Source organism: Choloepus didactylus, chromosome 10 (assembly GCF_015220235.1).
Source record: "Choloepus didactylus isolate mChoDid1 chromosome 10, mChoDid1.pri, whole genome shotgun sequence".
Taxonomy (NCBI): domain Eukaryota; kingdom Metazoa; phylum Chordata; class Mammalia; order Pilosa; family Megalonychidae; genus Choloepus; species Choloepus didactylus.
This window is the reverse complement of record NC_051316.1, coordinates 98,926,832-98,954,795: the sequence shown is the minus strand read 5'-3', so window position 1 is coordinate 98,954,795 and position 27,964 is coordinate 98,926,832. Positions and strand designations below refer to the sequence as shown.

At 39.9% G+C, this 27,964-nt stretch overlaps 1 protein-coding gene across 4 annotated transcripts in view; it reads right to left on the bottom strand.

Annotated features, from left to right (window-relative positions):
* LOC119545109 (spermatid perinuclear RNA binding protein) overlaps nt 1-27,964 on the bottom strand; it is a 227,134-nt gene that overhangs the window by 532 nt on the left and 198,638 nt on the right. The window contains exons 13-19 of one of the 4 annotated variants that reach the window (XM_037850716.1): nt 27,784-27,942; nt 24,135-24,269; nt 23,787-23,927; nt 21,169-21,292; nt 16,591-16,635; nt 10,502-10,635; nt 9,678-9,749 (exon numbers count right to left, since the gene is read on the bottom strand). In XM_037850716.1, coding sequence (XP_037706644.1) covers nt 10,631-10,635; nt 16,591-16,635; nt 21,169-21,292; nt 23,787-23,927; nt 24,135-24,269; nt 27,784-27,942 — 609 coding nt within the window. In that variant the 3' untranslated portion in view covers nt 9,678-9,749; nt 10,502-10,630. Of the gene's footprint in view, nt 1-9,677; nt 9,750-9,930; nt 10,400-10,501; nt 10,636-13,044; nt 14,017-16,590; nt 16,636-21,168; nt 21,293-23,786; nt 23,928-24,134; nt 24,270-27,783; nt 27,943-27,964 lie in introns of those variants that run through there. The other 3 variants (XM_037850715.1, XM_037850717.1, XM_037850714.1) reach the window with 3 other exon arrangements.

Below are 27,964 nucleotides of genomic sequence, written 5' to 3'. Positions count from 1 at the left end.
AATGTCATGTATGTACCCATACAGTAAGGGAAGGTTTTCTACCCACAGCTATACCCAACTTTCTCTTAACCTCCCATCCTGGGCAAAGGAAGGGCTAAGGCTGAGCCAGGGCCACCTTACTCCTTAGTGAGGGAGCCCCTTTCTTGAACTGCCCAGGGCTTCAGGTTTAGACTGGCTAACTCCTACCTCCATCCCAAACAATGAATTCTGCTGGGAGAAGCAAGTCTTCAGCCCCTCTCTTCCAGGAACACCATGTACCAGAAAGACCGGGATGCATGGGCTTGGGTGGTGGTACCAACAGGCTGAGCCCGGCTCCAGGCCCACCCGGCCAAGGGCACCCTGAGGAGCAGGCCCATCAGCCTCACTGTTCCCAGAAGTGCCCTCGCCCTAATTATGGCCATCTCAGGAGACCTGTCTTCTCCAGAGGATGTAGCTAGGCCCTGACCAGCACCTCAGAGACCAAAGATTCAGCACAACAAGCCAGACAAGGGGTCCAGAGTGAAAGAAAGGCCTGAGTTCAAAGATGCTTTGGGGAAAACACGATAAATGCTACTGAAGGCTCAAGTATGAGAAGTCTGCCCAAAGAAGGCAGCTCATGACTCAGAAGAAGAAAAGCAAGGCCAAGGCAGAGGTATTCCTGCCTTCACCAAGCATTCACTTTGCCTCCTCAAGCCCAGATGTGATGGAAAATAAGTTCATCTGGAAGCTAGAGGTAGCTTGCAAGATAGCCATAGCCACCCTTGATCCCTGTGAGACAGAAAAGACAGAGCCTTGAGATGCCTGCAATTTGATTCCCCATCTGAGTTTCTAAAAACCTTCCTCTACAGGAAAGGTCACCATAAATGGCAGCTAAGCCACCTCCCACATGGCCATTGCAGGTCCCATCTCTGAAAAAAACACCATATTAAGTGAGCAGGCGAAAAGCAGCACTGAGTAACTCCTCTCAGAAATTAGGACCCTGCCTGATAGGGAAGGACGGTCTAAGCAAGAAATGAGACCACGGTTAGAGGAAGGGAGGCACTGAATTTCTGGTATATCATCAAGTGAAAGAAGAGGTATCTTTGGAACCAGAGCTTTCTGGGCTTTCAAATCACACCTCATGCACAGGCCATCATCACTACTTCAGGGGTCAAGGCTGCAGCCTTAGGGAGCCAGTGAGATGAGGTACACAAGGAGGCTTAGAACGTTCCACATGCATGTCAAGAAAATGAATCTATCTGGACTGATGTGTCTTAGCAGTGACCCACCATATCAGAGGCCTCCTCAAGCCCAGGAAGTGTTTGTGACCAGCAGGAGGAGGGGAGAACACAAACTATCCAGACGAGAGGAAAGAAGCTGAAGAAACAACTTTCTTAATTACAAGTGGAGAGGGAACTTAGGAACAGTCTTCCTAGAAATCTGAAACTCCTATCCCTATTCTTGATTCATCTCTACCCACAGTAAAACAATTCTGATTCCCCAGAGCAGCAGGAATACTTAGGTTCAAGTCAAAAGAGAATTTCCTATCATCTCTTTTCAAAACTAAGCAGAAAAATGAGACAGATAGAACAGAGCCTGGCCTGGGCAAGGCTCTGGTTCCATAAGTGACTTTTGGTGCCCGGAGCCATGCCAGGGCTCGACTGCCTGATGAAAGGCCACACCTGGCATCATAGCTAATGGGACAAACTCCACCTTCTTTACCAAAGGTGGGGGCTGAATCTCCATCTGTGCTAGGCTCACGTTTGTCCTTTTCCCTTCCCTGAACCCAGAAACACACTCCCCAAGAGAGAGCCAGACAAGCCTCAAGACGGCAGCCAATGCGCTGCACAAGCACAATTTCTCTGACCCTTTTTCCTTCCATAACCTTCACCTGAGTTTCAAAGATTAGAAAACAACTTCACTGAGAGCAAGCAGCATCCAGTTTCCTAAGTTTTTAGTGGTTTCCTGCCTATGCACCCACCCTTCCCCCAGCCCCCACCATCACCTGCCATCAAGAGTCCACCTCCCACCAGACCACTGCTCCCCTAGGGCCTGGCAGTAGTCACCCAGCTAGGCACACCTCCCAGGGCTCTTCCCACACCTGCCCCAACTCCCCTCCTGACTTGGTACCAGAAGACAAAAAGCCTCCACAGGCCAGGTGGAAGCTGATTCACAGTGCTGGACCACCAGCCCACAGTGCCTACCTCCTGTCAGCATCACGTTGACTGCAAGAACTGCATCGGGAAGAGCCAAGGGGGGGCTGGTGCCACCACTTCTCAGCTGTGTGATCTTGGGCAAGTGCCTTTCCTTCTCTAAGCTGCATGGGATCCTCACCTCCTCCCACAGGGCTGTTGGGGATTAAATGAAACGGCTCTGCAGGCACTTGTACGTCTTCTTTCTCCAGGCCCTCCGAGGAGCCCCTGCCATGGCACCCACTGTACTCCGTCACTGCACAGGCAGCACCCACTCCTAGCTTGTGTTCAGGTTAAAAGACAATGCTGGCATCTAGCGCCATCCCTGGCACTTCACAGACACTCCCTTCAACCAACCTGGGGACTCTCCTCTGAGGGCAAGGACCCTTGGAGAATATAAAGCACTATATACATTTATGGGTTTTTTTAATTGTCCCAATGACACCAAGTCCACCTTGGGGCACGCATCATGTCTGACTCAACCTCAGTCTTCCCAACACCCAAAAGAAGGCCTGGCTCAAAGCAGTTTTTGATGTACTGGAGCAGCATTTGCTTCTACCTGTTATGCACATGCAGCCTGCCTTAATAGTTGATAGGCTACTTGAAAGTGCAGACCACCATCTCTCAACTTCTCTGAAGGCCTCCCATGTTCACTGCACCCAGGCACATGCAGATAGGAAGAGAATATAAACACCACCATTCTCTCAGATACCCCCTCAACATTAAACTAGAAGAAGCAGTTCGTAGGCCCCATTCTCCCTGGTGGGCACATCCCCTGGCCCAGGGCTGGATGCCATCAGGCGCACCCCTCCTGCTCAGCCAGGCCTGTAAAGTCTCCATCCCTGCTTCTCCACTCCTCTGCTGCAGCCCCATCAGCCTCCCTCATTCCTCACCTGGCCATTCACAACAGCCTCTTCCCCACCAGTCTTCCTGCCTCTCGCCTTTCCCCATCAACTTTCCAAATCGATCCTCTAGAAATCTCTCACCACTGTAGATGTCAGTAATAACTGAAGGGCACAGCACCCAGGGTCTTGCACAAAGTGGCCCCAAACTACACAGTTCCAGCTCTAGCCACTTCAACCCTCCAAACCAAGCCTGGACCCACTAACAAGGAATTTTTTGCTGTCCTGAGTAGGTCATGCTCTTTTGATGCATACTGTGCTCCCCCTTCCTGAAATGTAAATGTAAATGACTCAGCTCTAAGCACTTCTCTTCCTGTATATAACTGCCTCTTTACAGGCCTGGCTCCTCCCCTGGACTGAGTGGCAGACCTGGGAATGGGCCAGCAAAAAACATCCCTATCAGGGAGGGAGGAACTGGCCAAAGTGCTTACTCTGTTCAAATCCCCTGAGCATCTTCCCCTCCCTTCCTGTGCTCTCCATCTTGATCAGAGGCTTCACCTTCTACTCAGTTGTCTTAAGCTAAAATTCTTGACATTTTCTCCAACTGCTCCTTCTCTCCCAACGCAGATCCTGGTAAAAAGTCGTAGGTATAGTGAATGTTTTCTGAATAAATGCATGTACCTAAGAGGGGAGAAGTGGTCTTGACACTGTCACCAATCTCATCAGAGTTCTGTCCACACTGACGTCCTACGGAGGAACTCCCTCTACAGTATCCAAACAATTGGCTTCTTGCTAGAACAATTCTGGTAACATGGACCTCACTTGTTAACATACCTGCTTCCCCAAGGCAACCCAGTTTATTATTAAAGGGGGCAGATTTTAGCTCAAATTGCACAACTGGCGTTCCATAACTGTGTTCTTCCCTCCTGGAGCCGCATACAACAAATAAAAATAGTTCCTTAAAATAGCTGATGGAAGCGTCCATGTTCTTCCCAAGTTTTCCCTTTGCTAGTCTCAACAATCTCATTTCAAGGTGCATTTAGTTTTCCTGAGTCCCTCAGCTGCCAACCTCCACAGACTTTTCAGCTCCTGATGATGACCACCAACTTTCCCTTACCTCCAAGGCCATGAGAGATTTTAGAAAACTAAGCAACCTCTGTGGGACTAATTTATAATGGAAGAAGACTCCAACGAGATCCCAGGCATTGGAGTGCTCTGGAAAGTCTAACTGTGAGGGTGATCCCCTCTTCGGTTAAAGTACATTTTGAAGGCCCAGCCAGGAACAGATGGCAGCAGACAATCAAAAAAATGTTGGTGAGGCTGAATATAAAAAGCAAACTTTCAACAACACATCCCCTCCTTCTAACCCGAGTATCTCTCCAAATGGCAACGGCTAAATTTGCACTTTGTCATAGGGTTGAGTTGTAGTACAAACAAGATGGTTTGTGAAAACTGACTGACTGCAGCTGGCAAAAAACATGGTGCCCGCCTAAGGCTGACCAACTAGACACCTTGCCCAGGAGCAAGCAATCAATCCGTTCTTCCAAAGGAACCAGAGAAAGAATGAGCCAGGAAAGTTTGGATTGAGGGTCGGGTGAGAGGGGACCAGGGGAAGCTGGGCTGGTTTATGTTTCTTTTGTTACAAGACCAAGGATAAATCCCAGAAGTCTGGAAGAAAGATGAGCAGAATGCATCATAGAAGAACTGTTACCACCTGCTTTTGTAAAATAGAATATCTAGATATCAGTCTAGACTACTAATACAAACCACCCATATCAAGCACAGTGCTATCAGAATGTGTGGGCTCTGCCACTTACTAGCTGTACAATTTTGGGCAAGCCTTCATTTTCCTCAACTGTAAAAGGAGAAAATTTCTAGATCCCACAGTTGTGGTGGAGTTCATAACTGATTCCTAAGAAAGGGCTCTGTTAACTCTAAAAACAAAACAGTATAAGATGTGTTATTTCTTCAGTGTGGTTTAAAACCTCACTAATTAAGAGCCACAATGTTTTGCCACAAGCAAGCTAGGTGGTTTGGAAGTCTTTGGACTTCAATTTCCTTGTATGTAGAGACAACAATCCATGCATTGCTACTTCTCCAAAATTCTATGAGTAGGGTAGGAAATGAAATAATGAATGAGAAAGGGTTTTTCAAAGTGTTATATTCTACAAATGCCCAGGTACTCATTCTCCCTCACACACAAGTCAGTGCTCTAAAAATATAACCTGGGTTTCAAAGAAGGTCCTTTCTTCCTGCTCTTCTCCAGGGGTAAGGCTGGTTGGGTAGAAAAATTGCAGATTGTCAGGAAAGATGATGACTTGGGGAGGGTGAGGAGTATCTTTTCTCTGAAAAGGATTCTGTAATCCATCCCCACACCCACTGGCTCCTAAGCAGAGACTCAGCTGGCATCAATTAGCAAAGGAGCTAGCAAAGTAGTTTGTGGAAACGACATAATCAGGCAAGTTCTGCAGACTTGCAACAATTCTGAGATCTCAAAGCCCTCCAAGCCAGGGCTCAACACACTTGGGGCAGACTTAGGGGGAAGACTCCTGTCTCCAGGTCGTCAGCCATTCCCTGAAGCCTGGTCTAGGGGAACCTCCTAGCAATCAGAATAGGCCTCTGCAATGTGCCACCTACCCATCTCTGCGATCCCCAGTCCCCACCCCTACCCCATTTACCGGAAGACATCTCCATACACTCCAAACTTGGGTTGTTGCTCCCCTTCCATGCTGCTTACTTTTACCCAATAAGCCAAAGCCTCACTAGCCTTCAAAGCCTGGCTCAAATCTATTATGGCATCTATCTCAGGCTGGGCAGAGAGCAGGCACTCAGAAAACATTAGCTAAACGAAAATATGCACCTTGGTTTCTCATTGATAAGCAGAAAAACAAGCTTCAAATACAAAAACAACAAACAAACACTTCTGCTTATTTATAAAGCCTTCCAGTCTACCGTTTCAGTTTGTTTTTCCCATCAGACTAAAAGAAAATATCCCAATCCTTAAGACAGGATTACCTGCTCTGAAATGACTTCAAGTCAGAGGGCCTAGATTCCAGCACACTGTCAAGAATCTCCCCTTAAGCCTGGAGCCAGGGACACAGGAATTCTGATCTGATTCCTGGCAGAGCCAGAAGATCCTGTGACAGTTCTGCTTGAGACTCCTGGCTGGCGTTCAGGCCCCTCTTTTAGCTCCTTTTGGCCCACTTGGCCTTAAGCCCCTTTACCTGCATACCTCCTATCTGTTGCCCGACGTGCTCCTCACCTTCATTCCCAGCCTTTTAATCCATAGCAATGGTGTAGTAGAAAGAGGCTTTGGCGTTGAACAGAGCTGGGTTCATTCTTGGATGGATCTAGCCTTAAACAACTCCGAGCCTCAGTTTTTTCATCTGTAAAATGGATAATACCACCTCCAAGAAGGCTGTTTTGAGAATTAAATCAGAAGAATGTCCAACTGCCTGGCATACAAGTGATACCAATTTTAGCACCTTTCCTTCCACTCTTTTCTTTCTCCCATCCCTGCTTATTAAATAAACTGCTGCCCACAGCCCAAAGTGACCTAAGTTGAAGGCTACTGTTAATTAGCTGGGGCATTCAGTTGACACTTTAATGCAGAGAGGCCATTAGGCCAAACTATACAAAGGGTTCAAGGAAAAAGAAACTAAAACAAAGCACAGAGAGACAGGGCTCCCAGGCAGTTCTGAGAGAATGTCCTAACAGCAGCTAGGCTAATCCCATTACCTCCTGCTGACTTTCCAGCAGCCAAGAAGATCGCTCTGGAACCATGTATCTCCAGCTAGTCTGTGCTAGTCAGATATTAAGTCACCTGCAAAGATGGAGGCCATCTTCACCCTACCCACCAGCACAGGCAGCATAGTTTGCAGAAATGCAAACTTCTGTCAAGAAAAGCCAAGACCCTCCTTAGAAGGACCAAGTGATTAAAAGATTAACAACTGATAAAGGCAAAAAAAAAAAAAAACACAACATGCTCTCTTTCAACCTTGGCTGAAAAAGCCAATGATTCCATCAAACAGCCACTGATGAGGAGGAATGGGGTGACTTCTGCAAGGACTTTAGTCATACAAATATCTCCTGGATTTAAGAAAAGCCTCTTGACTACGATGCAAGTTTATCTACTTGCCTTCTTAAAGGTATCCTCAGTCCTTGGCTACAGCAGTTTTTACAAATTTACAGCATACAGAACTCAAACTGTATTCCTCATTTAGTTCACCTCTTACCAACAGACTGGGATACATCTGTCCACTTTTCTTCAGAGGCTCCCGAAGTCTATGGGAATCAGGAATGGACAGTAAACTCTGTGACCTTTATTCAATCCAACCTGGTAAATTTCACCATCTATACTTTTTTCCTCTTGTTTAAAAGTAACTGTCCAACTGTGTCTAGATAGAGGGATAAATAGGTAGACATTGTTTCTAAAGTTAAAAATAGAAGGGAGGCTTCAATGGGGTGGTGAGTACAGATTTTTTTTTCCCAAAGAGACAAAGCTGCAGGGATGCTATTCAGAGAAGCTTCTGAGTCAATAGCCTTCTAAGCATGCCACACGGTATCCTCCTTTCCTTTCTGATATTTCTAAGAACTTGCTTTCTACCTACCAATCACTACTGAGCCCTGAACATTGGGTACCGGGGGTAGCTGTAATCAAAACACACTTTTTTATTATTAGTGCATTGGCAGAAACTTAGAATCAGCAGGCAGGTGTCCTTTTGAAGTTCTAAGCACCCTGAAAACCCAAACCAAGTATTTACAATCCCCTGGCAGCAGACTAGCCAGTGATTTAACTACCACAGCAGAAATGTGAGCAATTTAGCTCAGCTTGAATCTGCAACAACCTCACCACACTACCTCTCACCAGGTCTTTGGTTTATGTTTCTCATCTAACCCCCAGAAGCTAGGAGTCCTCTCCCAAAGCCTGGGAGCTGCCCAAACCAGTCAGCACGAAGGAGCCAACACAGCTCCACCCCAGCAGGCCACATACCTGCTTCTCAACCAACTATGGGGACATTCTTGTCTCCCTCACATGCTTCCTTTTCACCTCAACCAAACTTGGCACGAATAGTCAACATTTACTGGATACTTACTATGTGCCAGGTACTCTTTGAAACAACTTGACGTGTATCAACTCATCTAATTCCCAAGCCCCGTGGGGATTTGCTGAGGAAAAGAATTAATTTGGCCCAGATTCCCACATGGTTTCTATTCCTTATTTCTAGCTGTGCTGTAAATCTTACATAACCTAATTTGCATTATGGTGCTATTTTAAAAAACCTCCAAAGATCACTGCTTCAAGCATCAATGGAAGCTGTTGGTGCCTACCTAAAACTGATAATGTGGGAAAGGATATCTATTCTTACAACTAACTCAACTTGAATTCTTGACTTAACAGTTTTTCTGGAAGATGCTAATACAAAAGGAGAAACTCATTCTTATATAAGAAGTACCATCTCTATGTCCTGAAAATAATTGCTAGAGAGAAGCACATCGGTATTGAAACTCACCTCAGCAGTTTCTTGGCTATGCAGCTGTTACTCATTTACCACCCATCTCCCTTCCAGGCCTCCTAGTAAAAGCTAAGAAATCTATGGTCACTGATGACATGGTATCTTACAAAGTATGGCAACAGAACCTTTCTTGTGCTGGTTGACTTGGGAGCCACCCCACCCCCACCCCCTTCAGGAAGCACTGGCATAAGAGGAGAGAATTACAGAAGACTAGCCACAGAGCAGCTGTTTGCAGGTGTTTTCAGCTTTAACTGCTATTAATGTTTCTGGTTTTGAATCTGCCAGGGTAGGCCCCACATACCTAGGGCTCTGTATTGCTAGAAATCTACCTGCTGAGGAAATAAAAATCCCCCAACTTCTTTCCTCAAACATACTACTGAAAATTTTTTTATCCACTATAGTTATTAATGAAATCTAATAAACAAGGAAATTACAGTGAGTGATTGATTTTAACAGTAAAATTCTTCATCATTGGTCAGAAAAAAAAAATGTGGTATTTAAATTAACTACTCTGTAAATTGCTATACTATAAAAAAGGATTTAAAAGGACTGGAGTATTTGTAATTCATTTCATTCAGTTCATTTTATTGGATTGAGGTCCATAAGCATAAACCAAAGTTAGTTGCAGGCTCTCAAAACTGCCAGAGAAATATTTTAAATGAGTGAATTTCCAAATGATGCCCATTTCAGTGATGTCAGAGGGCTCATATTATTAAACAGGAAAAATGATTAGCCTTTGCCACTGCTAATGCTCTATTTGTCTCCCAAACTAGGATATTTATAATAGGCTCAATTCCACCAACAAGCCTGTTTCCCTGGTACCCAGGAAAGGACCTGGCACATAACAGGCACTCAGCTGCTTGAGCAGATCTGGATTGCACTTGATACTAGTCAGCAATACCTCATACAACCTTTTATAAATGCCAAAGCCATATTAAATGCACATACAGATTCTATATGGGGGTGGGGTGAGGGGAGTTGTTTCAGCAACTTTCAAGTTAGTATAAAAGAAAACTGCTACTCAGAAACAAATATAAAACATAAAATTCATTTAAATCTACATAGATATATCAAATACAGCCTTACTAAAGAACATCTAACACATATGAAATGCATTTATGGGACACCAACTAAACAAAGCATATCCTTTTTAAAATATTTGGCCTAATGCTCACATCGTTTAAAATGAACTCCATGATGCTTTAGGTAAGGTGGGAAATAAAATCTTCTAGCTACCTAACCTGGAAAAGACAGATAACAATAGCCTTTAGTCTATTTGGTCTCTGCAGATTAGGTATTCACCATTCTGAGTCTTGCCAAAGTTGGTTCTGGAAATAGTTAGCTAAATTCAGGCAATTATATATTTTTCCATAGTTACCTTAAGGTTTTGGTTGTTGGTTTTTTGTTGTTGTTTTCATTTTCTATTGCTTTTTTTTTTTTATGGCTTCTTGCTGCTGTTGTAGTGGGACATACAACACAGATCAGAGATCTTCATTTCTCAGAGAAGTTTCTTTCCTTGAGAAACTGGCACTTTGATCCCCAGTTTGTATAACAGCTACCTATATAAATGGACCCCACCAGCAGCACTGTTACCAATCTTGCTGCTTATGAAATTCCAGCACTTTGGCCAAAAGAATGCCCTGACATTAAAATCTTCGTAGGTGAACTGTTCCTACCACTGAATTCTTATATTTAAACAGGTAAATGTATGCATGTAATTTACATACATGTTATATTTTAAGTTTCCATACACATACACACATTTAACCCAGCAAAAGAGAAATTTCTCTCTTGAATAAAAAATAATTACATAGGCATTAAAACAAAAGCTAAAAATAACTATTTTACATTTAGACCATAAAATCTGAAAGGTAATGTGATGACATAAGACCTAAGGGATCAAATACATCATATATGATTGTCATATATGCATGCTGTGTGTAAACTGACTCTTAATTATTTTTCTCTTTAATCAGAAAATAAAAGAGCTTACCTTTTTATACTGAGATCACAGCTTACAGTCACTATATTTCAGCCTATTTTATACAAGTGATATGGCTACGAAGGTCCGAGGAGAACGAGAATAAAGTGAGATAAACGTGCTGAAAACTGCTTAAAAGTATTAACCTGAAATACACAGAGGGTCCAACACCAGTTTTAAAAATACATTAAGGAGGTATTCCCAGCTCTTCAATTAATAACGGTGACTGACTGATTCATGATTTTTAAACATTCACCCAAAATTTTTAAAGAAGAAGAAAAGAAAAGGCTAATACCAGCAAGATCTATCAAGTGGTCTGTTCCCCAGGTTAACGATTTGAGACAGACCACGAATGACTTCAGGAACCATGTAAACCCGACTCCTTGCTGAATTCACTGATCCATGCACTGCATCTTGTCAGCATGAGGTATGTTGGAAATCTACTAGACCAATTACTGTGCACAAGAGACAGGGTGCTCCTGCAGCCTGAAGAAACAGACTGCAAGCTACATCCCTGGCTGGGCATCAACCCCCATGCAGAGGATATGGCTTCAAGGAGGACCTCTGTCTCTGAGAAATTATAATAGCACTAACTGACACAGTTAGGAAAGCAACTATTCAATTCATGTGCTAAAAAAGTTTAAAAACTGTCCGAAGATAGCACAGCTCAAACGCTAATTCTAAGTTCTACATTGGTCTGTAAACTCCTGACAAGAGACTATGCTAAGAGGGGTTAAGTATAGATATTGCTAGGTTTCCAAAGGAAAAGTTTTAAAACAGACATCGTGGCTTTGAATAAAGTATTGCTCTTCTTTAAAATGCTCAGTCACTGCTTTCAAAAAGAAGGTGTCAAAGTGGTATATCTGAAAGCTGGAAAGCCTCAGGGGGTCACATTTCTTTTAAGACCAAGATATAGAAATTGCCATTTCAAGCCAGACAACCTGATGGTTCTAGAAGTCAGAGAAGAAATCTTGAGGGCCCAAGTGAATAATAAATGGTGCGACGCTCAGAGGCTGGCAATAGGGGCTGTCAATGAAAAAACCACCTACAGTGGAGAAAAGAGCAGAGAAGCAAAACTTTATGTTAATTTTACACAATTTGGTGAAGCCAACAGCTTCATTTATATTTCTCTGCTCTTTTAGCTGTAAGTGGAATTTTCATTACAAAATGGAGGGGTGGGAAGGCCAAGGGAGGGACACTTAATTCATTACAGAATTTAAACAGTTGAACTTGCATGGTTACCACTTCTAACAAAGGACTGACAGCTCCATTATTTTAAGTAAAGCAGAGAAATGTAAAAGTTTGCAGCAACTGGGCAGGTTTACAACATGGTTAGTAACTTCCAACAAACAACAAAATTAAAGAAAAAAAAAAAAGACTTAGTAGAAACCATTTGAAATGACTGCCATCATGTTGGAAAACAGCACAGCTCCCTTTTTGCCATTATAGAGGGGTTGAGTTATGAAGCAGAGTCAGCTACTTCAAAAGAATTTGCCAAAGAGAAATCTCCAAAGAGATTCCAACTTGGAATGCAAATTTGAAGATCGTTTCAAGTAACAATACATCTGCAGCTGCCAATTAATAATATTCCAAAAACAAAGAGAAGGACTATTGTAAATATTGAATTAATAAAAACTGGACACTATTAGCCATGCTTTTTCTTCTCAGTGATGGCTCTGTTTCATCCATAGGTCAGCAAAATGAATCAATGAAACATGAAATCTCCCAGCTGAAATGGGCCCTCCTGTTTTTATGTCTAGTCACTAATACACAGGATGAGAATGATAAGTTCACAGCTATTTCCAGCAAGTGATGAGGTTTTATTCAAGTATCACCCACCACCAAAAAAGGAAAAAGGTTAGAGCAGAAGAAATAAACAAATTTTGGGGTAATATACATCTGAGAAGATTTAAACAAATTTAAAACATTTGTTTTAAATTGTCCATTTCACCCTCGTTTAAAGGTCCCAAAGAAATATGGTTCACAAATTTGCCATATTTTGTGAAGCCCATTCTCACTGATAGGTAGTGATCGGCTCCTAAAAATGGAATTTTTACGATGGAAAAAGGAAGCTCAATCACAGTAAAAACAGACATTCATAAGACACATTTGACTTTTAAATATTGACATGGGACCATACTGTTCACTTCATGGGGGTGAGTACCTTAATGAAACCATTCCCTTCTGGTAACATTATAGGCTTTCCAAACAAGGTGACAATGCAAGTGGAAGACTTAAGTCTGCACCCTTTACAGAACAGCACAATGTTACTGACTGATAATTTTTCACCAGCTTAATCAGGTGTCTTAAAAATAAATGCTGACCCATGGCTGAAACCTGTCACTTTTCACAGCAGCACTCAACAAGAACTGGGACAATTGAAGAGCAAGTTTTTATGGGGACCCTGTTGCTGCTTTAGATTCTGATGTAATTGAAGAGGAAAGGAAACCCTTCAATGAATCCCCAAAAAAATCGCTAATCTTTTATCTGCATGAAAAAGCCAGGGAGTGAACACAGTATCTTACAGAGTGAAGAAGGCCACAAGAACAAGAGGGTGATTGATCGATTAATTTATTATTTTTTAAAACTTGGAAATTCAGAAACTAAAATAATCACATTCCTCCTTCCCCATCTCTGGGTAATGCCATCATTTTAATAAGCAGCACTCTGAAAACAGAAGGTAACCTTTTTTATGGGGATGCCCTTGTCCAACAGAAGTACCAAGGGCTTACAAAGTAAGTACACTGGCCCAAGCTAACAATCATCTTTGCTTTGTTTTAGCAGTTTGCATCAAATGAAGGGGTTTCTAGGACTAAGTTGTAATTAGTTTTCAATTCCTTGTAATTTGATACCAAAACATATCAAAAATAATAAGCTAAAACAATATTCAAACCCATATTTTATTGGCTTTAATTACACACTTCAATATTTACAAAGTTAAACTTGAAATGAAAAGTCTCTATAGTATTAAAAAAAATAACTACAGCCCAAATTAAAGTGCCCTGGGCATATACATATCAGTCTGCTAAGAATCAGTGACTGCATCAGGAACCAGGCAGTACTCTGTGTTACAACAAAGCAGTTTATTTGTGATCAGTGTTTGAGACTCTATACATCCTTCACAAATTTAACTTTACATAATCTGATACTTCTCTTAAAACTTAAACTTGGAACTGCTAGACTTTTATTTCCTTAGAACAGAAGGGCTGGTGTAAGTAATTTTCCAGAAATGAGGTACCGTTTCACAGAACTGGTTTCTTTTTTTTGTTTTGTTTTCAAGTTTTAGAGAACTAAATTTGCATTTGTTAAAATCAAAAAGTAGGAAAGATGTTCTTTACAAATAATTTTGATCAAGTATGTGTTCAAAGAAAGCAGGATAAAAAGGCTTTTTCTCTAACATTCTGTATTGTACTGTATAGTTGTTCAATAGGAATTAGCTTCTGTCATTGGCTAAAAGAATGAGTAGTGGGGAACAGGATATGTTGGGAATTTCATAACGGGCAACAGAACCATTCTCTTGGGTAAACCTACAGAGAAAAGAAACGGAGAGGACTCCAAATAAGTTTAATAATCCAATAAAAATTTCAGGTAAAAAAATCTTACAGTAATTATCATTAACCTTTTCCAGATTAGTCAGTCAACACGTACCATTTTGAAAGAGGCCCACAACTCTTTCAGTGATCTATTTTGAAATTGCTCATAATATTTTGATAAATAATAACTTTCCCTCAAAATTAAGATGGCTACATCATAGGAAGAACAATCATCAGAAAGCAATTTCATTTGAGTGACCTGCCATGAATTCTAAAGATCAAAAACAATGCTACTGGATTAATATTCTGACGTGACTCTAAAAATCCATACTGGTTCTCAGTTTGGCACATCACGTATTATAGGAGAAAGAAGAGGGACTGTCAAGATTCAAAGCACAGCTTTGCTGGGCAGGCCTCAGCTCCCCAGAAAGACAGCTCCAACTGGAGCCGTCACAGGGAATGTATCTTCTTAATGGCTATTGCCAAGATTGGCATGGCAAATCTGGAAAGATTAATTACTTCCCTAATTTCATAATTAATACGTTCTTGTGGCCTCACAAACTTCTGCATACTCAAGGATGATTTGAAATCTTCTCCTATTTCTATTCTAATATTTAACCTATGGAGAAATCACAAAGCAGCAACAGCAGGTATTCAAGAGCACCAGATGATCAGAGGGAAATTACCCCACATGCAACAGCTTTACAAAGGCCAAAAGACATATTTACCTTACAGCCAAAATAAAGCATTGTTTTAGTAGGTTTGCATCACAGTAACATTTAAAAACCCAAATCTTTATGTGAAAAATGGGGGGCATCAAATTTCACCAGCTTTGGAAGTCAGTTATATGATACATGGAAGAGAGAAGCCTTTTGAAGTGGTGGGGGTGGGGGCCCCTCAGGTGCCACAGGGTGAAAATAAAATGTTAAAGGAGGAAAGGAGGAACTAGAGAGAAAAATTGAAAAGACTAAGGAAAACCATGAATCTAGATATACAAATCCTTTAAAGGGATAAAACTGGAGCAAATCTATACTAAAGAACCTGAGACCTACTGTATGTGGCCTAAAACCAAAGAGACCTTAAAAACCTACCCTAGGAGGCAGATGACTTGGTGTCACAAAAGACATATATCACAATGAGTCTAGTGAGTCAATACGTATTTGGATATAACGACCAGACCTAATTCACAGGAAGGATGAGTTAGGAAGTCTAGAAGTTGCCTATATGGTAAAAGCAACAAACCAATCAAATGGCTAGAATTTTAGAAGAAATTCTGAGTGAAGGCATATTCAGTCTCCAATTCCTAATCACCCCATATTGCTCCACCTCAGATTATGGGAAAGCCTTTTGACCAAAACTGAATGTACCATAGGGAACATTGAGCTAAAGGATGTAACTTGAGATCTGCCTTAAAGAAAACTCATTTGACCCTTGCAGCTACCCCCAATCTTCCAGGATATAAATTCTCTACTTAGGGGACTAAGTGGTCAAAATGTTCACTTTCTAAGTATTTCCACAGTTATGAAATGAGATGAAGCTACAGTTTAAACAGTATCTTAAGGATGCCTAATTTTCATCCAAACAAAAATGGAAAGCGGACTTATGAAGAGAAAAAAGCATAACGCAAAGGTCTTGAGGCTCATGTGGGGGACTAAAGCCACAAATCACCAAAACAGTGAAAGGTCTTTTTCCCTTCTGTGTACATGCATGTCCAGGTGAGGTTCAACTGACACACATGCACGCACACTCTCTCACACACATGCACACACACACTTCTCGTCTCTCAATGGCAACATCCTGCAGATGGCTGATTCTATAAATGTAGTATCTGAATTAGGAAAAATGTCTAAGCATATCACTGACTCCAAACCTTATTGCCTCCATTGCCACATAAACCTCATTCAAAAGTTATCAAAGGGCCACTAAGGATCTTTCGCATTTGCTTTTATTTTATATTTTTGGGGGGGAGGGGAGACACTCCTACACAATTTTCTAACATATACTGCAGACTTTCTGCAGTAAGCACTCTGATAACACTGCTGGAGACACCCCTTATCAAACTTCTCTCTAGGATCAATGATACCCTGTATATTCCACCCCCAAAGCAAATTTAAGGAAAAGGATGATGACCACAAATTTGAAGTGAGCATTTCCTGTCCCTGACTCAATCATCCACAGTGCACACAGTTCCAAATCAGAAACTTAAATGTAATTATATAACTGGCAGGCAGCCAAGCTAGAAACTGGGTATGGCCCTTCAGTAGTCTTTGAATGGAGTATAAGTTGGCTGTAAGAAGAAACTACTTAAAATCTTTAATTTCAATCTGGTCAGAACAGGCAATTAGAACAAGCAGTCCTTCAATCAGGCAAAAGCAGAGAAGAGCAACTCCAACCAAACCAAGAACCACAAGGTTGTGGCATTTTCAAAGGGAATTTAAGTTGGGTCACTAGAATGAATAGGTCTGAGATCCCTTGAGTCATTTAACAAAAATCCTAGATACAAACTGTGGTTTGGATTGCTGTGGCAATCCAATCAGTAAGAGATATCAGTAAGAGTGGTGTACATACCATAGGCAGGGCAGCTGTGCTGTAAACCATAAGGTGTTCCGTAGCCTAATGCAAAGAAGAAGAAAGCAGATCAGTCCAGGACAAAGGGCAATGGGCAGTGGCCCAACTGGCATGAAGTACCACCTGGCCTGGCGCCCAGGGACCTATGGACTCCTTGCAGATGTTGGACATATGTGTACCATTCCCAGAGTAGTCCTAGCCTAGCTGATCCTTCCATGCCTCTTAGATGCAAAAGCTTCTTTAGAAACGGCCTACAAAGATCTCCTTGACGTATTAGAATATCGTATGTCCTCTTTCTCACTGCACTTACAGGGTTGTATTGAACTCAAGTCTTGTCTGTCTTCCCTACCAGAGGGGAACAGACAAAGTCGTACTCATCTTTGGGTGACCTGAACCTAGCAGAATGTCTTGGCATATAGTAAACACCTCACTAAATATAATTTTATTGAACAAAAATTGTTGGAACCATTCAAATGACCATTTTCTCAAAGTTGGAAAAACAGAACTTTTCCAACTCTCTTTCAGAAAACAGCAGACAGAGCAGGCTAAGGCCTCATGCCCACTAAAGAGGGGGCAACATGATTAGGTTTGCGGGCTTAGGTGCAAGGTTTCGACTTGTTTATATGAATTTCTGGGCTCCAGCACAGTATCTGACAGAGGAAACCCAATACATAGTGAAAACTGACATAAGCCTCAGGTACCTATGAGAAGATTATTTTGTTTATAGAAAAACTAGTACAAAGAGCATGAAGCTTTTGAGACCAATCAGTTCTGGCTCTAGTTTCTCATATGTCTTTAGACATAGAACATCTGAGTCTCCATTTCCTCATCTGTAAAATGGGGAACATCCCTAGATACTTTAAAGTGTTGCTGCAGGGATTAGAAATACATTTCAGTAAAAGCTGCTACCTTTAATCTTTCACTAAAACAACTTAAAATAGATAATAAATAAAAATCACTTGGGTAACCTCCAGGAAAAAATAGGTTTTTAAGGCACAAAATCTACATGGGCCCTTCACGCTACTAGTACTCAAGCAAATCAAGTCCCTTTTTCTTATATATACCCTTTTGTTGCTCAGAATGACTTCTTTCTCCTTTCTGTCTTTGACCACTATTCATCCTTGAGATCAGGGTCAAATATCACCTCTTTTGTGAGCCTCCCCAGGCTTGCTGCTCACTCCTCTGCCCATCCCATGTTAATACGGCTTGCACCATAGTGCTTTGTGTTTATTCAAGCATCTGTTCCTACTCCATCAGACCACGTATATTCTTTGGGGCAAAGTCTTGGTCTTAGTCATCTCTGAATGGCCAGTTCCAAATCTGTTTGGAATGAAGCACTCAAATGTATGCTGGAATAAGTGAACCGCTTTTAGAAACTGACTGAAACATTTCCTAAAGGATGAAGATTTTCCACATTTTTAGTCTAAACAGGCATACCTCGTTTTATTACACCTTTGCTTTATTGCACTTGATTGCATTTTTTTTACAAATTGAAGGTTTGTGGAAACCCTGCGTCAAGCAAATCTATCAGCATCATTTTTACAACAGCATGTTCTCACTTCATGTCTCTATCACATTTTAATTAAGGTATGTACATTGTTTTCTGTTTCTTTTTTTTTTTTTTTAGAAATAATGCTATCGCATACTTAACAGACTACAGGATAGTGTAAAAATAACTTTTATATTCACTGGGAAACCAAAAAATTCACGTGACTTGCTTTACTGCAGTGGCCTGGAGCCAGACATGCATTAACACCAAGGTATGCCTGTACTTAAATCATATAAAACTGGGGGTAGTATAACTAGTCTTGGTGCTTGTTAAGTCATACATTTCAAGAGGATACAATGCAATGGAAATAAGTAGTAGGAATAGAAGATGGAGCCAGAGGTAAAAGAGAAATTAATGCTTAAAAAAGAACTTTGAATATTAAATCTATTTCAGGAAAAGGCAGCTGTTCAGCTAAGGCTACAATTTAAAGCATTTCATCAAAACCTCCATAAAAAGAGATGAAACAAAAACTACTAAGCTGGCCACTGATCAGATGATTGAGGTTCTAATGCTGACTTCACCTTTGACTAGCCAGCTTGACTTCTGAATTTTACCTGATATTTAACCTCTCTGAGCCTCAGAGTCTTCTGCCACAATTGAATTGGTAGGGGAAATTAATTATTTCGTGTAAAAATACCTACTATAGTCCCTGTTGCAATGAATATATTCCACAAATGACATATAATCTATTCATAACCTGAACTGACCTAATGTGGATCTTCTCTGGGCCACAAAAGATCTTCATTTTTAAAAGCTTCAGGAGCAGGCCTTTCACAGAGGTCAATGCAATGACATAAAAGAAGAGAAGCCACTATTGGGCAAAAGAGGCTAGCAAGAAACAGGATATAGATGATTCTTTTCAAGATTACTGCCTCTGATCCAATACCTATTTACCGCTCTAGCGGGAGGTAAAATTTCCAAACTATGCCAACAACAGATTAAACCAGATCAAGCCCAGTGGAATCCATTATCAAAGACAAGAAAGGTCCATCTCAATAACATGCCTATTACTTAATGAAACCTTTTCCTTTTAAATAATATATTGAATGAGGCTAGAAATATTAAATTTCAGTAGAAAATAGTGAGATGCACAGAATATCTTAATTTTTGACGCAAAAACTAGATCAAGCTATGAGAAAGTCATGATCTTTTCTGCCTAGCACATCTTTCTTTGGCCAGTTTCTCTAGCTAAAACTCCCAGGAAATATCTTTGAAACTTCACTTTTTTCATTCTCTATATCTATCATTTTCACTTCCTAAAAATCCCTTCAATCTATCCATTTCTTGCCATCCATCTACTTCCCTACATCCACTGAAGATACCTCCATTGTCTCTTGACTGGCCTACCAGTTTACAATAGCCTTCTAACTGGTCTTGACATACCCACTCCTGCCCCTAAAATCTCTTCTTCATACTACAGGAAGAGTAGCCTTTAAAAAGTAAAATCTGAACTTGTCAGTGTCACTACTGTCCACAGAACTCTTCATGACTTCACACTAAGGATACTAAGAACAAAATCCAAGCCATGGGCCGCCAAGCAAGGTTGGAGCTGTACTGCTTAGCTCACATCACTCCCCACATCCATTCCCCAGGCTCTCTGTCCTCTGGACATTTTGGCCACCTTCTGCTTCTTCAAATGAGCCAAGTTCCCCACCACCAGCACCACAGGGTCTCTGCAAATTCTGTTCCCTCTGTGAAAAACACTCTTCCGTCAAGTGTTCTCTGAATTTACTGCTATTCATTCTTCAAAGGGTCTTTTCTTCAGTGAAGCTTCTGGGGCCCACTAAAGTTCCTCTCTTACATGCTCTCATAGTAATTGTGTCCTCCTTCATCACATTCATTTTACTTTATAATTGTATTTAATTATTTGAGTACTATGTCTTACCCTTTAACTATAAGCCATGTGAAAGCAAAATCCATGTCTGTTATGTGCCAAAACTGGCACATAATATTTGTTGAATAAGTCAATGTACTCTTGATAAGAACCATCTTGAGCACTGCACTTACATGGATCAGCTTGTAGAAGTATAATTTCAAAGCCACATCATTCATACGGCTTCCCAAATGGCCTGTTCTAATTCTTTCTTAGAGGGAAACACAATCTAAGCAAACTCTTAGAGGTATTCCCTAAAACACAGTGACTGAGTAACACCCAATCTTCTGACAACTTCATTTTGATCAACAACTGTAAGCAGTTTACTTTTTCTGATGAAAGTTCTACACGTTCAATACTGCCAAAAACTTGATTTTCACAAGTTAGATGTACATCAACCTCTAAAATAACACAAGGATTAGAACAAAAGACAGGGAGAGGGTATCTTTCTTCATCTCCTGAAGCCATATAGTGAAAATGGAAATATAAACTTCAGAATTGCAAATACCTACACTCAAATCTCAGTTCTGCTATTTACTATTGTTTCACCCTGGGCTAGTTGCCCTAGCTCCCTAAACGTCAGTTTCCTCCTCTGAAAAAATGGAAATAATTTCTACCTTGAGGAAACAACATGAGGATTAAAACCAATCAAGTGAAATAACTTATATGATATCTAGCATACTACTAGTAAGCTCTGGGTAAATAAGATTCCCCTTTCTTTCTTTTTGCATTCCTTTAGCTTTTGATGATTCTCAAACACTAAAAATGGCAGGCTTCACCCCAACTAAGTGGCCTCTTAGCAACTTTTTCTCTCCTATTATACCCACCTTGTCTTCTATGTTCCCACTGAATACACCCTGCTCAGGTGTCCAAACTCCTCAATTTGGGGGACATCTTTTAGATTCCTCATTGTCCACATATGCCCCCTCAACCAAGTACAATATTGCTCATCTGTCATCTCCCTCCAGGAAGCCTCTAGACCCTAGGAAGATTCTGTGAGAAAACTTATAACATTCTATCAGTTCTCTTCTTTTTGAATTTCTGTGTATTTCCATCTTATACCTGTGCTACATTTCCAGAAACCCTGGCATAACTTTGGAAAATGAAAGAGATGCTATTCTTCAAATGTGGCAGAACCTTACAGGTTGTAGCCTACCTGGAGCTATGTAGCCAGGAGCAGCTGTGGCCCCAACAAAAGCTCCCCGTGTTAGAGTTCCTCTTCCTCTGCCCCGAACAGCTTGCACTGCTGCAGACACAGCTGTGTTCACAGCACCCTTTGCCTGTTAAAAATAACACACATTCTCACTACTGAGAGAAACAAGAACCATCATCTTATCTTTTCTTTATTATACAACTTCTGTGAGAAACTTGAGCCCACAGGTGAGACACTGAGCCATTTTGTGACCTTGAACCTTCAATTTAGCAACTATAAACTGAAAATGACACCTATCTAATAGATTATTCTTGGAGAATAAATTGGGCATATAAAAGCATACAGAAAACTTTTTCATTTGAATGTTACCCAGAAAGAGTTGATTTTCTACACACAAATTTCAGTAGTCATATTATATCCAAAGTTATTTTAAACCTGACTAAAGTAATTATAGACAGTTGGTACCTAGGTTCGAAAATCCACTGAATTCTCTGCCCAGAAGCAGGAAGCACCCCAGCAACAAGCCACCTAAAATTAACTTGAATCTGAGTGGGTTTTGTTTTTTCTTTGTTGTTGTTGTTGTTGTTGTTGTTGTTGTTGTTGTTTTAACGATACTAAGACAGGAAGGCCAAAGGTGTCAGTTCCTGCTCCATAAGTAACTGTGACCTCAGGAAGGTCATGTTATTTCTTTAGGCCTGTTCGTCTGCCGTATGTATGTATGCATGTATCATTCATTAAATAAATAGTACTTCTAAAGCCTCTTCTTGCTCTAAAATGCTTGGAACCCTGATGAAATCATGTAACCTCTCTCTAAGGGGGTCTCCCCAATTGTAAAAAGTGGATAATGATACCCACTTTGTAAAAAGAGGTGTGAAAACAGGGTGAAAAGTAGAATAGATAAATCAAGGAGTAACAGAACGAAGGACTGCAAAAACACCCCTTTCCCAAACTGAAATTTTAAGAAAATCAAAGGATGTCTAGTTTTATACATTATACTTATTTTTAAAAGTAAATATGCAACGAAAACTCAAGCTAGAAACTATTAAATTCCCCTACCATAATAAGGTGCAAGCAAAGTGGTAAATTTAACAATATTTCAGACAGCTTTAACAATCAAAGTATACACACCTTTATTGCACATTAAAAAATCTTCATCTTTTATTCCTCCCAGGATACTATCTCTAGTATGACTAAGCAGAAGACAGTTTCAAGGTCGAATGCACAGTGCACAGAGAACAGCCATTTTTCTATTTGGCTGAAATAAATCCAACCCACATATCCAAAATAGACAGCTTCTTGGCTGTCAAATGCATTGAACACACAAGTTTACAGCTTCTGTATGGAAAGTTTCTAAAAATGAGTGAAACTTCATGCAGACTTTTCTTTTTAAGTACAGCCTAGTTAAAAGTAGTCAGGAAGCAACAATCTAGCAGTAGCATAGTGACTCCACACAAATCTAGCCCAAGTCAACTAGAACCAAAGTTAACTGCCCAATCAATACCTACATACATGCTTTTTAAACACTAAAATTAACTGACCAAGTACAAGATGTAACTCTTTCAGAATTTTAAAATATATTTTGTCCTATGTTTACTAGCTGATTTTAGGAAAAGAAAATCCACTTATTCCCTACATGTGTATCTCTGCAATTAAGAAGGGCTTATTTTTATTTCATCTAAGTAAAAGTTATTTTCCCCTGTTTATATTTTAAAACATAGACTTTAAGCAGTGTTTATTATAGTAAATACAAGAAGTTAAATGAACACAAAAACACATTTATATTTTTGATGTGATATACCATAGGAGAATGATCATGGCCTTTGGAAAGAGAAGAACCTGGTGTTAAAGAGAAGCTCCACTATCAATTAGCTATGCTACTATAAGCAAGTATCTTAATTTCTTTGGGCTTCATTTCCTAATCTGTAAAATGAGATCCATTCTACCCTCTTTGAATGGACTTAGCATATGTAAAAGAAACTAAGCGTAATATTTAATACAGAAACTTAATCTAAGTTTCTTTCTATTGGTCTAAGTATTTTAATTGATTTGTTTCTATCACATAATATATTCAGATATTATTACACCAAAACTCTCCATGAGGCAGAGAATGTGTCTTTATATTTACTTATATATCGCTTTCCCTTGCCATCATGCAATGATTTCCCTTGCAATCATTATGAATATATAAATGAGTAGATGAAAGAATCTGATATCCAAACGTATGTAATTCAGAGACCATTATTTCTAAGGACCTTGCTATCATCCTGAGCATTCAGCAACACTGACATTCCCAATGACAGTAAACCCAAATATTCATGGACAGCTCCCCTAAACTAAACAAATGCTAACACCTCATTGAAGTGTGTATCATCTCAACATCTTATTAATCAAGACTGATCAGATGCTAATGGCCTTTTTTTTTTAATTTGCCTAGAAGGACCACATAATAGAGAAGCTCTGACCAGATTTATAGAATTCATTGACCTAACCCAAAGAAACAGTTGCCAAATCTAAGAAAAATAAACTTCAGAAAAAGCTAAAGTGGCATAAAGACAAGAAAAGAAATTTAATTCCTATCACAATTTTTAAGTTATTTCAAAGGTTTAAAGCTTAACTTATACCTGAGGGATAATCTTCTTTTTCTTATTATTTGCTGCATTGGGTCCAGAAAACAGCTTCTCCAGAGCAGCTAAAGCTGCGCTTGCCTTTGCCACTTTCTTATTTGGACCTGCACCTCTGAATTTCTGTCCATCTACTTCTACCTGAAATTGAGAAGAGTGCTTTGCAATTATTCCATGCAATTCCTGTATTTAATTTTAATTTAAATGTATCTCATAACATAGAAATCACCAAAAGTCAAACAGCATCACAACAATTGCTTCAATCTAAAACTTCTTAAAAATATATGTTCAGGATATTATATATCTTTGAGGGGAAAAAATAAGGATGGCTTGGAACTAGATACACACCTCCATTACAAAGCGTTTGTCATGGCTTCCACCAGTCTCCGAGATGAGTTCATACTTAAGACCTCTTCTTTTTTCATTAAGCTCCATTACAGGATTTTTGCCACTTGCTGTGAGAATAGGGCCCTGAGTTCTTACCTAAAAGAGAGAAGGAATGTCAGGGTTCAATCAAGTAATATTTTAGAATATTAAATTTCATATTAATACAATTGTGCTCTGTCTCTGTTGAAAAAGAGACTCAAAAATTCTACTTGAAAGCATTTAGGAGCTTGAATGAGTGATTACCTCTATACAGGAATGGTGAAATAATTTTTTAAACCTGAGGAAACTCTACAAACAGTAAACAATACAGCTGGTAATCTACCTGGCCAGCCTGCTTTCAAAGCAGAGCTGTCCAGCAGACCAATATTCAAAACCAATGTATCCTCACCACTACATGGCACTCCGGGGTCTGAGCTTTGGTGTTCATTATCAAAGAATAACACTCTAAACATTGAGTATAGAATAGCTGGAATTCTGATGACAACTAGGGGTTCATTGTTACTCATTTTTAAGGTCAGGAAGAACTAATTCTCAATTTGGGGTAGGGGAGTGGAGGAAAATATACCTGGCACACCCTTCTCCAGTCTCTTAAAACACATTCAAGGGCACCTAAGGTAAAGACAGTGAGCTAAATACCGTGGTTTCTGAAATGAAAAAAATAATAAAGAAGGCAGTCATTCCCTGCTCTCAAAGAGCTAGAAATCTAGCAGGAGGAACAGGTTCAATATATAATCACTACAAAACAATGTGAGAAGAGTTAGAACACACGTATGTTATGGAAACACAGAAGAACTGCTTTCTATAGCCATCAGGATAGTTTTCCTGAAGGTGACCTGTGAGCCCAGTCTTGAAGGGTAAGTACCAGATCATCATCAGGTGGAAATAAAGGAGAGGGCAATCTGGACAGAAGAAATAGTGACACAAAGGCCTAAGAGAGTGAAAGAACATTTGTTTGGGGAATAGCAAGAAGTTTAATTTGGCTGTTTAAGGAGCGAGGAGAGAGAGGAAGTGTAACACGATCTGATTACAAACGACCTCAATGGTGCCAAATTGTATAGGACTTTGTATGCCAGGAAAATAAACTTTTACTTTATCCTGGACCATTGAAAGACTTTAAGCTGGAAAACAATACAATTAGATTTGTGTTATTGAAAAACCAGCAGAGGTAGGATAGAGAAGTAATTCATCTAAGAGTGTGAAGGCCCAAATGAAGAGAGCCTAGCAAACAAAAGAGAACAAAAATACAACAACTGTAATTTTGAAAAAGGAAAGATCAAAAGATTGCCCTCTCTCTGAGGTCAGAGACCATGCCTGTAATTCCAATACAGTAATTGTTTAATAAATGCTAAAGAAAGTAAAGGAATGCCCAAAAGAATGATTTTGTATATGATTCTGATAATGAAGTTCTTTTAATAATATAGTCTATGCTGATTTGCAAAGTAGCTGATGCTGCAGAAGTAAAACACCGAATAATTTTTAAAGACAATTTAATAAACATTCCTTGGTCTTTTGCAACACATATCACTCTTGAAGAGCTTTTATAATCTACATTTTAAAAATTTCAGGGCAAGGTTCCAGTCCACATTTTTAAAAGGTAAGAGTAATTATTAAAATTATGTCTACGGTAATCACTCCCTACTTTGCAAATCTGGAATCATTTTTATAAAAATGAGTAAAGATAAAAAAATTTGAATTTCTATCCAGTTTTAAATGAAGAATAAGTAATTTTCCCCATTACTACAATAAACAGAAATAAAATATAGATATATATCCACTACCCAAAACTCCATATACTCATGTGACTGTTATGCGCATAGCCAACAGTTTTATTAGCACAGACCTAATAGTCTAAGCCTCATAATTAGTGAGCCCTTTCTTCTCTTAGTATATATATAACAGTTACCAAAACAACATTTTGCCCTGTGATTACCATCTGTGAATGGCAATCTCAAAAGCCAGGCAACATGTCTTCTGTACTCCACAGTATCACAGAGTCAGGCATGGCATTCACAGGCCACAGGGCTCATCAGTTCTCTTCATACTGTTCCACTTGGCACTTCCCAAACATGCACCTTACAACTCCAGGTCATTATACCTCCTATTCTTTCTGCCCACAATGCATTTCCTATACCTCTACACCAAAACACAAAATCCTACTCATCATCTAAAACCCAACTCACAATTCACCTATGATTTGATATGTGTGTTATGTGCTCTGTGTGTATAAGTGTATGTGTGTAAGTCTCACAGTCACTTCCTCCTTTGAGATTTTACATTATAGTATTCATTTTGCAATCATGATGCTTATTATGTTACCTTATCGTCAGTTATATCTTTGGCCTTTCTAGCCCGGGAGCATCTTGAGAGTCTGGACAAAATTTCTATAGCTCCAGGCACTGAACAGACACTGAAAAGAGTTAATGAACTAAAAAAATGAGAGACTACTAAGACCTTATACTGTGATGAATAATGTTCTCAAAAATGCATGGCCACCCAGAACCTCAGAATGTGACCTTACTTGGAAATAGGGTCTCTGCAGATGTAGTTAGTTAACATGATGTTATACTGGATTAGGGTGGGGCCTACATACATTGAGACTGGTATTCTTACACAAAGAGGGAAATTTGGACACAGAGATACAGACACTAAGGGAAAATGGCTTTGGGAAGACAAAGGCAGAGACTGGAGCTACGCTGCATAAACCAAGGAATGCCTGGGGCTACCTGAAACTGAAAGAGTTAGGGAAGGATCCTTTCCTAAAGGATTCAAAGGGAGCATGGCCCTGCCAACACCTTGATTTCAGAACTTTAGCTTCCAAAACTGTGAAAGAATAGATGTTTGCTGTTTTTAGCCACCCAGTTAATGCAGCCCTAGGAAATGAAGGCAGTCCTTAATAAATTCTTAATCTTATTACTAATAATAGTCAAAGCACAAATTAAATTTTTTTTAAAGTACGCTCTTGCTGTACTTTAAAGCCAATTTTCCTTATGTAGAATGCAATAAATGAAGGTTCTGTGAATTCTCAAATGTGCTGTATATACTCTGTATTTGGTTCTTGTCTCATTCTCTTATCTGTGGGAATAAACTCACAGAGCAGGACTTACTCAGAGTTTGAGGTACCTACTGAGTCAGGCTATGCCTTCCTTCATAGCTGGACCAACAAAACGATGACCCATGATATCTCAGATCTTAGCACGAACTTCAAATTTTCCCCACTAGACCCTATAGATTTTCATCCTTCCTCAGTTATTGCTGACAACCCTTAATACATAATAATCGTGAAATACTGGGAGCAGTTTCTGTGACCAGCAATTGGAAAACGGCTAGTTAACTTAGGATGCACTCCTGCAATGGTGTGTTGGGCAGCTATATGGTTTGTTTACAGATTTCTTTTAGAATTAAGTGAAAAGCCAAGATAAAAAAAGTGCATGAAAATATGACTGACTTCATTAAAATACAGAAAAGAGGCTAGAGGAAAATAAACCAAAATATTAATAATGGCTGTCTCTGTGAAATAGGTTTGATTTTATTTATACTTTTCCATATTTCCCAAATGTTCCATAATGCACACACATCATTTTTACCTAAGGAAAAAAATATATTACTATACCTCTAAGGTACTGGAGGTTTCAGTTGTGGAATTTCCAGTATTATTGCTTGAGTTTGAAGACACTATTTCATTTTTGCCTTCATTATCTGATTTTTCATCGGAACTCATACATTCAATATCTGCATCAAAGCCCGTTGGGTATCCCATTGCCTGCAATACCTGTACAAATTAATTAAGATTC